The sequence below is a fragment of the Pinus tabuliformis genome, chromosome 6 (assembly GCF_031772625.1).
Source record: "Pinus tabuliformis cultivar Carrire ecotype Pingquan chromosome 6, CPIR1, whole genome shotgun sequence".
Classification (NCBI taxonomy): Eukaryota; Viridiplantae; Streptophyta; class Pinopsida; order Pinales; family Pinaceae; genus Pinus; species Pinus tabuliformis.
In genome coordinates, this window is record NC_142292.1 from 398453319 (window position 1) to 398467928 (window position 14610).

The 14610-nt window shown below is 37.6% G+C and overlaps 1 protein-coding gene across 2 annotated transcripts in view; it reads left to right on the forward strand.

Annotated features, from left to right (window-relative positions):
* LOC149258983 (MMS19 nucleotide excision repair protein homolog) overlaps positions 1–14610 on the forward strand; it is a 419217-nt gene that overhangs the window by 346195 nt on the left and 58412 nt on the right. For both annotated transcript variants that reach the window (XM_089417142.1, XM_089417149.1), the window contains one exon: positions 12613–12689. In XM_089417142.1, the coding sequence (XP_089273268.1) occupies positions 12613–12689 (77 nt within the window). The remainder of the gene's footprint in view (positions 1–12612; positions 12690–14610) is intronic.

Here is a 14610-nt window from a genome sequence, read left to right on the forward strand (position 1 = left end):
AGGTACGATTTGATTTAATGATATACTTGATTTCTTGAATAATATCTAGATAAGTTCATGCAGGGCTACTTACAAGTACAACTAGCATTCATGTGATGAATGGAAGAAGCATAATGAGAAAGAAGTAGTCATATGATGAAGGTTCTAGGTATGAATTTGGCCACTTTCCATGAAGAAAAGAATGATATGACGAACTAAGGAGGAAAGTGATCAATCACTATTTCATTACAAGAAAGAAGCTCAACTAGCTTTCATGACATCAAGAAGAGAATTTGATCAAGCAGCTGAAGGAACCACGAAGAAGAAGTTGCTGATGTATTGAAGAGTCCTTAGCTAAGAGGAAGCTCTGATAGGTCCCTGTTCAAGAGGGAGCTTGAATTAGATCACCCCTGATTACAAAGGAGTGACATTTGTGTTTTTCTTTTTCATGTATCATGTACTAGATCGGGACTAACAACTATAAGTCTAGATGAAGGCCATGAATGGAAAAGAAGACACATGATAGACACAACATTCTTGTCTTCACCTGAGAAGAAAGAATGGATGTTTGGGTAATCATTTGGCGTTCGATACTCTTTGAGGATGTATAGGGCATCCAAGATAAGAGTAGGCAAGAGGACCGATATTCTTTGAGGATTGGGAACCCAAGATAAGAATAGTCCTAGAAGGTCATAGTCAGTGAACACTTGAGTGATTATGTAGATTGAGAGACAATGATGAAGCTGTCTATAAATCACTGGTCTCGCTAGCATTGTAGCTCATGGTCTCATGGAGAGATGGAGCTATTAGTCAAGGCCTTGCACTATGACAATGCTGGTTGATATGATGCTATACAGATGGGATTACCAATCCAATTCTTCTTATGAGAAATTCTTTAGATTGAGAATGACCAAGTACCATTGTAAATACTTCCATAGTTAAGAGGGAGTGTTGAAGAAAATGTAACTAGGTTCAGTATTTATACATGTAATTTTGAACTTTGTACTTGTAAAGAAAATAAATATTATTTTTGTTAATTATATGAATGAGTTTCTTGCTCATTCCATAGGTCTAGGAAAGTGAAGGAGTCAAAATCATGTTAAAGAGCTCTTCTTGAGCATATGTGTAATGTATATGAAGCTACATAGTTTCTAGAACAACCCTCCAAGACCAACACAATCTTCTTGAAGACAAGCAAGCAAAACGATGAAAGACTCTGTCACGTTGGCCAGTGAAATAATTTAAATTGAAGTCATGCCGACTAGAAAACAAGACACAACAGATCACTTGGTTATGTCGACTCATTATGGAGGCATGACCACTATATATAGTCACCTAGGGTCATCACAAATGAGAGGAACAAAATCTTGCAATTTTCTTTGAAATAACTCAGATAAGAACAGGGTCTGCAAATTTGCATATCTTGAAGTACACTCTCGGATGGGATAGTTAGGAGCAAGATCTCGATGATAAGGTACAATGGTACCTTCGCATTCCACTCTGAAATCTCGGTCAAGTTCAAGGTGCTGAAACTCAGATGGGTATAGGACTGTGTCTCTTTGCATAAGGATTAGACTTTAGATAACATCACTGTGATTTCAGATGAGTGCTATTGTAATGGTTACATTCTCGGCATAAGTCTAAAGATAAGGGTCTTGGTGCTACTCTCTGCAGTCATAACCTTAAGCATAGTTATGATCTCAATGGTGACTCTGTCTCAAGGATATAATCTCATCGAAGGAGCAACTATGGTGAAACAGTGAAGATCTCAGTGGTGCAGACATAGTGATGATCTCGGAAAAGGTGCAGTGATGATGATGATCTCAGCAGTATGAAGAAGAGGATTGATGTCTTGGTCTTGGAGTGGCTCAGTCAGTCAAGGGTCATGGTCTTGGTGTTCATCAATTGGTATCTCTATAAGAAGAATTTTGTGTGGGTTTTCCTCTCCAAGAGGGAGAGGTTTTGGCCCTGGCAGAATGCCTACATATTGTGGTCTTGTCTCTTTGTTTTTGGTAGTTATTTGATGAAATAAGAAACACACACTTTGATAATGTCAAAAAGAAGATTGTGCTAATAAGAAAATTAAAAATGCCTCATAAATAGTTATCAAGTCAAGAATCTCATTAACTACATGTGCCCTAGATTCTTCAACACATAGGGCATCAATTACCTCACAATCTAGCCATCCAAACACTTAGATTTTTGGTTCACAACTGCATTGAAGTTTGCTCTAGATGCCCTCCAAATTTGAAGCAAATCCGACGGTGGGATCTTGAAGCAAGTCCTATCTCAATGATTGTTTCTTGCCCTAGGTTTCCCTTGTCTAGTGATGTCATTTGGATTATTGCATTCTATTCCAAGAAGATTTTCCCATTGGTGCACTTCTCTTTGAAAATTAGGTCAAGCCCTTCCTTGAGTGACCAATTGCGCTTGACCTAATTTTGGGTCCACTTGTGATCCCGCAACTTGTTGATTCCAATTCCAGAAAGACCACTTGGAAACCAAGCTTTCACAAGGATTTCTAGGACTAGGTATCTTCCTTACAAGTCTTATCCTCAAACCCTAACCCTTGAAATCCCCTTTTCCCTTCCTAGGCAGCCTTATACCTTGCTTCTGAAGCAAGTCTCTATTGTGAATAGGCCTTAGGAATCTGTCCTCATCCGTTCATTGACTCATTCATCTAGTGATTCCATTTATATCGGGTCTCCTCCCATTGGTGAAAGTCCGTAAAGAGCATGGAGCCTTAGTTAAGGTGAGAGTGGGCTATCGCTCCATTGTTTCCCTTGACCTAGCAGCTACCCTTTTAGGATCCCCTCCTAGGACCCCTGCTAGTTTGAGCAGTAACAATACACATAAAAATAATTCTCCCAATTTTGGAATTTATATGCTTCATTTTTCTGCGTTCGCTTGCCTAGAATATATTGAGTTTTCATAAAATCGTCCTTCAATATGGAGTAAATAATTAAGAGGCTTCTTTACTTCTTTGAACATTCATCCATATTTCTCCATAAATATCAGAGAATGTGAAAAAATGTAGAAGACTTGAATGTAATGTATAGAAAGTGTAATTGATTTTGACCGTTGTTTTTGCAAAAGAAGAGAAAAACTGCCAATAGTATTGCCTTTTCTTTCAAGGATGTCCTGAAGTGATGGTTGCTGCAATGATGGTTTTCAAAACTATTTCTTTTGCCTTGATAGAGGTAGAAATAACTGTTGCTATAGTGTCCCCAAATGTAACTGTTGCAAATGTGTTTAGAGGAGTTGACTACTGAAGGAGTGCCTTGAAATAGGCCAAAAACTTGTGATCTTCCAACTGCCTTCAATTAACCTTAGCTCTAATACCATGTTGAGAAATCAATGTGTTGTAGATTAGTGTAGATCTCTCTGTCATCTTTCCTAAAGTACGTAGCTGTGACAAATAAGAAGCATATGAAGCAACTTTGTTACCTCCCTCTCCATACATAATAGAAGAATGGATCTCACCATGAAGCCGACCTGTCTGATTTTGAATTAAGAGAATCATAAGACTTTGCGTAGACAGTTTGGTGGTTTGTGTCCTAGGATGAAGGACTGATATCTATGTTCAACCTTTTGAAAGCTATAAGAGACTTGAAGTGTGTGAACAAAATTGAATGTAGTGTGAGTAGTCTAGTACCATACTCAAGGGCTATATTGGAGAATCGGTAAAGTTAAAAGAGGTATGTATAGACTATGTTCTTTTGGAATCTGTAGTAATGCTAAGATATTGATCTCTTGAAAGATAGTAATGCATCTTGTTACCCACCACCAGTTAGTGACCCTATAGGAGAAATTTTCTCCTAGGATTTGTCGTTAGCCGGCAGCCAACAACCACTTGATAGCCACCTGATAGCTTTGATGTGCCACCCTTCTCCGCCACATGAGCCAACCATTATGTACCCTCGCTCATCTGTCATGATCGTATGTTTGGAGGTGGGGCATCCAATCCCAAAGGTATGATTTTTCATTATGTAGTTGGGTGTTTATGCTTGTTTTTCTTGGGCACACTTGGGCATGGATTACTGTTGAGTTGGAAGAAGGAAGGGCTTTGATTGTACTCTTGTTCCCTTACCTCAATTGGGGGGTTAATCTTGAATCCTAGTCCCATGGGATCTCCTTTATTGGCAATTAGATTTAGGAAGGGCACTACATGGGAAACCTTGATTTTGGTGGTGTGGTCTCGCTTCCCGATACCACATATCTCATTCTCCTCCACTCATTACAAGCCCTTTTCACATTTTCCCTATTTGGGTCCACCTTTGTCCATTGGGTCCACCTTGTGTCGGGCTTGGAACGATGCCCTGGAGTTTGGTACACCTAAAGAAAAAGATAAAAGCATAATATGGCCACATACAAAAAGAAGTATACCACAAAATGCAAAAGATGGTCGGCGAAATAAAATTTAGCACATGGACAAAAGCCAAACGTGAGCTCTACCCCCTATCATTATGGCCATCGCCTTAGTTTCTAGGGCCCCCATGTGCACCCCTTGCATCAATAAGGAACCCATGAATGTCCGAACCCCTAGTGGGCTATGAACTGCCCGACCTTAAGGGGGTAATCACTGCTATATCTTACACACCATGCTCTCATCCCCTGGATCCTTGAGCAGTAAAGTGAAAGAAAAATCGATAAACGACAATTGGCATAAGAAGAAGGGTAGAAAACTAAAGGCCGGTTAACTCATGTACCGTGATTGCTCCCACCTATATTCATATACCCAAGGTGTGAGACTCCCTCATCATAACTACCCTTATACCATGACATGTGGTGAACTACCCCACCTTAAGGGGGTAATCACTGCTATATCTTACACATCATGCTCTCATCCCTTGGAACCATGAGTAGTAAAATGAAAGAAAAATCAATAAAATGCAAATGACATATGAAGAAGGGTAGAAAACCAAAGGCCGGGGTAACTGATGTACCATCATTGTGCCCACCTAATTCAAATACCCAAGGTGTGAGCGTCCCTCATCATAACTACCATTATACCATGGCATGTGGCTTGGCACCATCCCTTTTTGCTCACTCCATTCCATCATTATTTCAAATCACACCTACCATTTGAAGGATGTATCTTGGACATGTCATTCCCTTAAAAGGTTGAAACTGTCTAATAGGGTCCTTCATTAGCCATTCCTACCCGAGAAGGTAACATTACTACATGTTCGAACCCCCAAATTTGGAAGGGAAACCCATTATGAAGTTGTCACTTTTGCCCTTGATTAATGTGATTATACACTGAATTGCACTAATGAATAATTGTATTGGAAGGTGAGGAGACATATTTGATCTTATACAGGATTGCAGGTGGGTTTTCATCTTGGCCTTGGCCTCCGTATACATGATCCAAGCCCTTTCGAGGATTACAATAGAATTTGCAAGGTTGAGCGTTGAGAGCCATTAGCCTCCATTCATGCAGAGCATTGATTGCCACACCATGGGCTTATTTAGCACCACCACTTGCTTGTTCGTTGCCCAATTATTCGAGATGATGATGCACTTGGACTAGGATGCCCCAACCGACTATACATTGCACCCAACACTTGGTAGCTGATCCAAGGCCCAGAGGAGGTTATGTCTTTCCTAGGGAGATATGGGAGGGCACGTGTCATCTTTTAGCTCTCATTGAGGGAACATTGACTTGATTTTGAGCCATTTGGAGACCCATGAGACCCATTTTGGTCCTCCAAACCCAAAATAGGGGTTGCAGAGATGTTTTGTAGCATAAGTAGGGTATCACCCTTTTCATCATGTTTTTTGAGGCCCTCACCCATATTTTTAGCACAAGAGGCCTCAATGTTGCCCCTCTAGGCCTCCACATGCATAATGTTAGCCTTGCATGTGCTTAGGAGAGATGAAATAATTTTAAAGAGCTATCATGGTTGTCTTGTAACCATTGGTGGGTTAATTAGCACATTAGGCATGTAAAGGGGCTTTATGATTTGTAATTTGAACTCATAAACTTGTATAAATAGATGAGACCTAACCTCATCTCAAATCATCACACTTGGATTTTCACATACCTCATTAGAGATTTTAGACCTACAATTTGGAGAGGATTTTGGATGTTATGGATGAATTTTGATGTTTGGATCTTTTTCACTATCTTTCTTGTAACCTCTAATGTCTTGTTGATGGATCGATATCCTTCACATTGTCTTGTAACTTGTAAGTTCTCTTTAATGATGTATTTCTGATTTTCGCTAATGTCTAATGCATGGAATATTGTCTCTTGTTGAAATTTGTGCCCTAGTTATTGAATATTGTTCTAGAATTATAATCTTGAGAAAATTTTCATGTGTTACTCATTGATAATGTGAAAAGAATGTTCCTAGTGGATACTAATTATATTTAATCCATGAAACTCCATTAACTTGAATTGAAGAGGGTAAATGCTTGAAGGGATAGTTAGGGCTTCCTCCTTAAGCCTCCTTGAAGGGCAATTTGATCAAATCAAAGTTCCCATGACCTCAACCTCCAAATGGTCTAGGCACTAGTCTTGTCCCTTGGTGGTCACCCTTAAATTTCCTCCATAAATTTTCCTCTTTTTCTTCATCCCTTTAAGGATAAGGAGGCTCATCTAGGGCTTGGTGAAAATTCCAATAGAGGAGGGATTTTTGAGTCTTGTTTGGATAGAAATCTTCCTTTGTGTCTCCTTTAAAGGTGCTCAAGTTTTGTTGTAATTCTTGCGGTGAATTCTCCATGAACATTGATGCCATAGTTTTCACATCAAGAGGGAACCCTAGAGGCTATTTCTTCAACTTAGGGATTCTTTGAAGGCAATCTCTTTAGTACTTGGTGAAGTAAAGCATTGATTTCCTTTTCACTCTCCTAACTTGACATTGGATGCACATATATATCGTGTGAAATCTCAACCCTAGGTCTTGTGTAGTTTCTTTTCTAAGGGGTTTTTCGTGGAAAGTCTTGATAGTTCCTCTCGGAACTTGTGATTTCATTGAGCCTTCCATTGAATGAGCCACCTTGTCTCACTCCATGCCTATCATAGAGACATTTATCACAAGTGAGCAATATTGGGACTCCTCTCGTCGATGAAAATCCGAGAAGCGTAGGGAACTTAGGCTGTGGTGACAGTGGGCCTCTGTCCCAAGTGTTGTTGTACCCTCTAGCTGTTGCATCTTTACAAGGCTTGCTAGTTTGTGAAACAACACATCTTAGAAAGGGTTTGTGTAGATATATATCATTAGCATTTGAAGTCTCTTCTATAGATAACTTGCTAATGATATTCCTAGGGATTGTAAATTGAAAGGTCTTAAATACTTTTGGAATTTAGGGTTTGTGAACCCTAGCTTACCTTGGATTAAGAAGAACCCTAGGAACAAAACCTTATCAAATCATGTCCACTGTTAGAGGTAGATCTAAACCATGATGTTTAATGTGAGAACAAGGTTCGTGAATAGGTCCTAGATTAGGAGGGAGCTAATCCTTCTCAAAGATAAGTGATTTATATCTCATTTATTATCACTGTGTCTTGTTCTTTTTGTTCTTTCATGATCTTCTAATAAAGGTTGCAGGTCAAGGCAAGTTCTATCTAAATCTTGACTAGCAGGAAAAAGATTTGAAGGAACATGACATGGCATGAAGAATATGAAGGAAGGAGCAATTTGATATATGCATCTAAGAAGACAACAAGATGGCAAGAAATTCACTTACCTTAGATGGACAAAGGGAGTTATAAAGATCCTGATGGACACAATATTAATTGAATCTTGGTAGAGAGCTTAGAGAAGTTTGTGACCAAAATAGATGATGATTGATATAGGGCAATGTCCTTAAATAAAAAGTTGATGAGTTCTGATGTTGTTGTATCTGATTGGTTCGTTCAGGGAACACAATGATTGATGATTGGAAGCTAAAAAGAATGAAGAAAAACTCTATTGCAATATGAGGATAGACAATGCAAAGGATTGTTAACCTCAGAACAAGCATGTAGCAAAAATTTGATATGAAGAATCCCACACCTTAACTAGAGGCTATTGTGATTTGGAAACTCTGACAATGATGGGATATGGTTTGGCTCCCTGAAAGGACATATTGCAGAAGTATGTAAAGAGGTTGGAAATATTGCAGTTGAGATAATTTGTTGGATGATATTGATGTACCTATCGCTATTTGGTTTGATCAGGGATAACATGGATTGTCTGAACAACACTAATAATGGCTTGGAAGAACATGAGGGCATAATTGATATTTGGAAAGATGATATGACTTATTGAAGAATATGAGGCAAAACTTTGTCAATAAGGATAAAAGGCACGTGCAAGCAACTGTGAGGAAGTTTGACTCCTTGAGATGATAGATGAACCATTTGATGACAAAGTTACACGAAGATTGTCAAAATCCAGGAAGGTCGACGTTCGATATGATGTGATGCTTTAGGAGCCGAGAAGCCCTGTAAGATGCTACTAAGATCTCCACTGAAGAATAAGTAGCTGATGAATGAGACAAGCTAAAGCTTATGGTTATGTCTCCCTGGTTGAATGGGGGTAAGGATCTCCTCCCTTGTTCAGAGGGACTGATGATGGACACCGTATTCTCCATGTGTCATGCACCATGCCAGGACTAACAACTGTAAGTCTAGTGAAGGCACTGGTCGAGAGAATGGAGGATTGGTTAAGCATGTTGGAAGGATACTCCTTGAGGATTGGGAATCCAAGATAGGAGTTGTCCTGAGGACTAATACACTTTAAGAATAGGGAAAGGTTTCCAAGATAAGAGTAGTCGAAGAGGACTGATATTCTTTAAGGATTGGGAATCCAAGATGAGAATAGGTCTATAAGGACATACCTGGTGAACATCCGAATGGGGTATGTGCCTTGAGAGATGGTGATGGTGGTGTCGAAATGTATGCCTCCCAACATTGTGCTCTATATCTAGTGGAGAGGAAAGCTTGTCAGTCAAGGCCTTGCTATTTTGTAAATTGACAATGCTGGTTATGATGATGATGTTTATCAATCCGAATTCTTCTTATGAGAATATTTCGATTTGAGAATATCCTTGTATCCTATTGTGTAAAGATGAGTTCCTCCCTAGTTAAGAGGAATTGTTGGAAAAGTAATTAGGTTCGGTCTTCATAATTATTGTTATACTTGTATCAATTTGTATATCATGTAAAAGCAAAAATAAGAAAAATAATTTATTATTATTTTTTTTTTTATTAGTCAAAGCATGTTTTTCATGCTTGTTGGGTTATTTGAGTCAAAAGAAAATTTGTGACGAGTCAAGCAAATGTGTTTGAGTCAAAGTCCCATTTGGACTTGTTGTAAGAAAAGGAAAAATAATTTATTTTGAGTCAAAACAGTCAAATGTCACCACAAGACCAAGTCAGTCCTCCTTGGGAACAAGTCGGCCTGGGTTCCAAGAGCCACATATTCAATCTCCTAGATGTGTATATATAGAGAGCAACTTGACCATTTTGGAGACCTTCATTCACTCATCATGTACATCAATTTCTGTACCAAAAATAAGAAGGAAAACCAGCAAAATTAAAGGAGAGAGAAGATGAAGAAATTTTTGCTGTAGTTTTTTGAATTTTTCTGAAGTATTGCAGGCCCAGAATTTCAGAGGGCCGAAATTTCAGGAGTTGAGCAGATTTTGTCAGTTTGACCAGCATTGACCTTTGTTGATTTTGACCTTTTGTGAAGGCATAAAGGAGGGCTGACTTGGGATTTTTGTGGCAGTCTTGGTCTTGGTTTTTGGGTTTTGGATATCTCACTTTGATCTGGTTCAATAAGAAGAGAAGTTGTTTGGGTTTTACCCCTTGTGGGATTTTGCCTTGGCTTGGAGCCTAATTCTCTGTGTTCTTTGTCTCTTGTGATCTTCATATTTTGTGTTTTTGGTAATTGCTTGATGAAGAACATAATAAATTAAATAAGAGGCCAACAACCATTCGCAAGTAATTATCACGACAGAGAAATCTACACTAATCTACAACACATTGATTTCTCAACACTCGTTGCCTTAACTCATTTGTCAAAATTCAGAGCCTTGATTCAAAACCCTAGGGTAAGTGAGTCGACATGTCCTAGTTCTTTTTGAGACTTGTATCTATTCTAAATTCTTCATATTTGTTGTTTTTTGATGCCATATTGGCAAGCTAAGACACTTGGCTTCCATCCTCCCGTTGTATTCTTTGCAAAAATTATATCTTCCACCTTAAACCCTAATTGTCCAAATCCTATGACTGGTGGTATTTGAAGTAGAAGTCTTAGGGGGCTCTTGACTTTGTTTGAATGAGCCATTAGATCCCTAAGAGCTAGTAAGGTAAATCCGCTTTGAGCTGGAGGATAGATGGCCAAAAGCGAAATGAGGTTTGGTGAGGTGACGGTGGCCCCCTCCCAAGTACAAAGGGTCTTACACTTGAGCTTTTGGACTTTATCTCAAGAAGAGTGAGGTTTTGCTATAACAGCATGCATCTAATTCAACTTCAGATTTTATAACTGAATTTTGACACAAATTCTATTGTCAGTTTTGGCTTTGACATCAATGTTATTAGCGCAAACTGTTATTGAGACAAGGACTACACTAATGGCAAACTGATATTTGTACAAAAGATTTACTATGGAATTAACAGCAAGTTTGGAAAATTGTAGTACAAGAGTATTGTAGATTGTGAATTTTGCCACAGTAGAAATATAACTATGACTAGGAACTAGGAAATCCAGTACAATAGGTTTAATGTCCAAACTGATTGATCATCAATTATAATTTTCAGCAAAATAAAATACCAGTGAAATTCAAGTAACCCTAAATTAGCATGCTGGGAATAGAAAACTGCTGAAGACAGTATGGATGCTGGCCTAATTTGTCTTCAAGAGAAGTAGTATACACTCGGCCAAACATGAAATTTGTCAGACTACCCATACAAAACGTTAACTAATAGATCCCACTCGAAGGCCAAATGGCTATTTATAGCCCGTATTCTCACTTGTGCTCCTTTATGCTTTACAAGTAGGATACATGGTTCTATATCGATAATTTATTCATTTAAAGTTTTCTCGAATACAAAGGGTCTTACGCTTGAGCTTTTGGACTTTATCTCAAGAAGTATGAGGTTTTGCTATAACAGTATGCATCTAATTCAACTTCAGATTTTATAACTGAATTTTGACACAGATTCTATTGTTAATTGGGGCTTTGACATCAATGTTATTAGTGCAAACTGTTATTGAGACAAGGACTACACTAATGGCAAACTGATATTTGTAAAACAACTTTACTATGGAATTAAGTTTTAACAGCAAGTTTGGAAAATTGTAGTACAAGAGTATAGTAGGTGGTGAATTGTGCCACAGTAGAAATATAACTATGACTAGGAACTAGGAAATCCAGTACAATAGGTTCAATGTCCAAACTGATTGATCATTAATTATAATTTTAATTTTTCAGCAAAATAAAACACCAGTGAAATTCAAGTAACCCTAAATTAGCATGCTCAATGACAGTATGGATGCTGGTCTAATTTGTCTTCAAGAGAAGTATTATACACTCGGCCAAACATGAAAATTGTCAGACTATGCATACAAAACATTAAGTAATACATCCCACTCGAAGGCCAAATGGCTATTTATAACCAGTATTCTCACTAGTGCTTCTTTATGCTTTACAAGTGGGATAAATGGTTCTATATCAATAATTTATTCATTTAAAGTTTTCTTGAATATCTTTGTCATACTAAACTACTCACATGCAACCTATAATATCTCTTCAAACATATGCTATCCTTTCTAATTACAGAACTGGTTGTCCCTGCTCATTTTTATTCATTTCTAGGTGTTTCTCTTTAGATAAGATAAGTTAATTTTATTATGACGATGGGACTTAGAAGTACAATACATGAATGACCACAATAGTAGGTCAATGGGACTTAGAAATACAATACAGTGCAAGTACATAGTGGTTATGTGAAAGCAACTCCTGTCCCATATCTACAACCAAGCAAAATAGCAAAAAATCTCAGGAATAGTAACCATATTTAATATGTATTACAGATATAATTGCCATGTCAAACATATTATGCTTATTATTAATCAAAAGCATAGCCTTTAGGCATTAGGAGAGTGCCTACTTCTTGATATAGGCATTAGGCATTTGGAATGCTAGATTTGGAAGCATTCTGGGGCCTTCCATGTATCATCTTTTGAGGTTAGATCCTTCCATTGAATGAGATTCTTTGGCAGTCCTGTATTCTGCAATTTTACCATCTAACTGTCAATCCCTTTTAATATTATTTGCAGCTTCAGTGATGGCATGGCAAACTTTAGTTTATAAGTCAGATTTATCAACGCCATGATTCATCATAGCAATCAACTGGTTAAGCAAATTTAGAGGAAGAGATGATTATTTGAATTTGATTTTTTGTGTTCGCTTTGCTTTTTCTTGGTACATAACTTTCATGCCCATAATTGAAATTTTACTGGATGCTCTTGCATCATAAATTAGGTGAGACTTGCTTTCATTTATAGCAATGAAAATAAAAGATAGTCCATTTGTTAGATTCCATTTTATATTGGTCATCTTCCTGGCATTCACATAGACTATCATATGATGCATATCTTAATCTAATCATCTCAATTCATATGTTTCTTGCAGGAAGAGCTCTTGTTGTAGAACATGTATCAACAATTATCAGTCGTTTAGCTGTGGTTGTCAACTATCCATATTCGATGGTAATTTGCTATTTTGCCATAATCTTACATAGCACTTGCTATTTACTAAGAGGGGAAAGCAATTTTCCTTTCTTTTAGTATTATTCATTTCTCTACTCTATATCCTTTCTTTGCTTGGTTTCAATTCATTTTCTTTTATTTTTGCATGGACATTCTTTCAAAAATAATGTGTATAGTATGAAAAAGAAGATTTTTAGATGTTTTTTTTTTTTTTTTTTTTAATTTCAGAGAAAACAAATTGAATCAGACAATATTAGTTGCAAAAGTTGCTTTTGTAATTGGAGTTACAAATTCAGAGTATCATTTTTTTAACATAGCTAATGCATATAGTAGGTTTATTATGAGAAATAAGATTTTAGATGACTTCTTTTAATTCAAAGAAAACAAATTAGATTAGAGAAAATATTAGTTGCAAAAGTTGCTTTTGTAGTTGGCGTTACATATTTGGAGTGTCATTTTTCTGAACATAGCTACATCCATACCACTGTCAAATTCATCCAGCAACTCAATTTCCAGAGCTCTATGCCCACTGACGTTTGAACCTGGGACATCATCACGGGGATGCCTGGTCTCAACCACTAAACCATAATCCAATGGATAAAAAAGGTTTCATTGTTTTATGTTTTCATATTGTCTTAAATTGTTGTTGTTGGCTTTTATATTCCTCATGTTCAAAAAACAGGGGTTCGTGTTATGGATCCACAATATGCATCCATCATTTGGACAAAAATGAGAAACTTTTGAAGAACTAATTAGATGAGAGATAAGAGAAAATTTACCCAACATTTAATTAATACAGATAAAAGCCTAAAATCAAAAAATGAAGTATATTGACTAGAAGAAAAACAATCAAATGGAAAAGAAAAAGGGAATGAAAACAAAAACTAAGATAATCAACTAGAATTAAAACTATAAATAAAGCTCAAAACAAAGGAGAAGGTAAAGTAAAAGGTTAATAAAAATCACTGCTTAAAAGAAGAAATAAAAGTAGGAAATTGATTGAAAGACTAAGCAGCTAGACCTAGGGTAAAAATAAAACAAAAAGGAAGACAAACCATGGAAACAAATAAAAAGATAAAAAATGAGCAATATAACATGGATTCCGAACAAGGATAACATTAACCAAAAGCAGTGTTGTGGGGGAGCGCCGCTCCCTCCTCGATTCCGCTCCCAATCCTCGCTTCGGGCGAGAGTGACTCGGGAGCGGGTTGAGAGCGTGCTCTCGTAAAAAAATTTGCTCTCCTTGCCTATTTCGGGAGCGAAGCAGGGAGCGTCGCTCCCGTCGTTCCAGGGGCGACGAGAGCGACTGATGAGAGCGGAACGCGCGGAAAAAAAAAATTCGGCGGAAAAAAAAGAGTTTTTATGGAAATAGAGTGAGGGAGGAAGGAAGGGTTAAATAGACCCTCCCTCATTTCATTTCATCATTGTGAGAGTGAGAGTGAGATTGAGATTAAGAGAGGGAGATTGAGAGAGGGTGAGAGTGAGGAGCAAGGAGAGAGTGAGAGAGAGCAAGGAGGGAGCAAGGAGAGAGTGAGGAGCAAGGAGAGAGCAAGGAGCAAGGAGCAAGAGAGTGAGAGAGCAAGAGAAAGCAAGGAGCAAGGGGAGATTGAAGAGCTTGCAAGGGGAGATTGGACGCCAAAGAGGTAGGCTCTACAATATTGAATAGAGTGTCTAGCAATTTCTTTTTTAATGTTTATTCCTAAATAAATAAATAAAATTTTCTCTATTTCCCATTCCCATTCGCATTCCATTTTTTAAAATTTTGCAGATTCAAAACTTCAAATTTAAAACATCATGGTTATATTTCTTGGCATTTTATTCTTCTTGGTTCCTTTTTTGGTTATTATGGTGCTGGAGAGTAGAGAAAAGAGGGTTGAAATTGAAAATGAAGAAGGGGATGAAGAAGGGGGACATAGTGGAT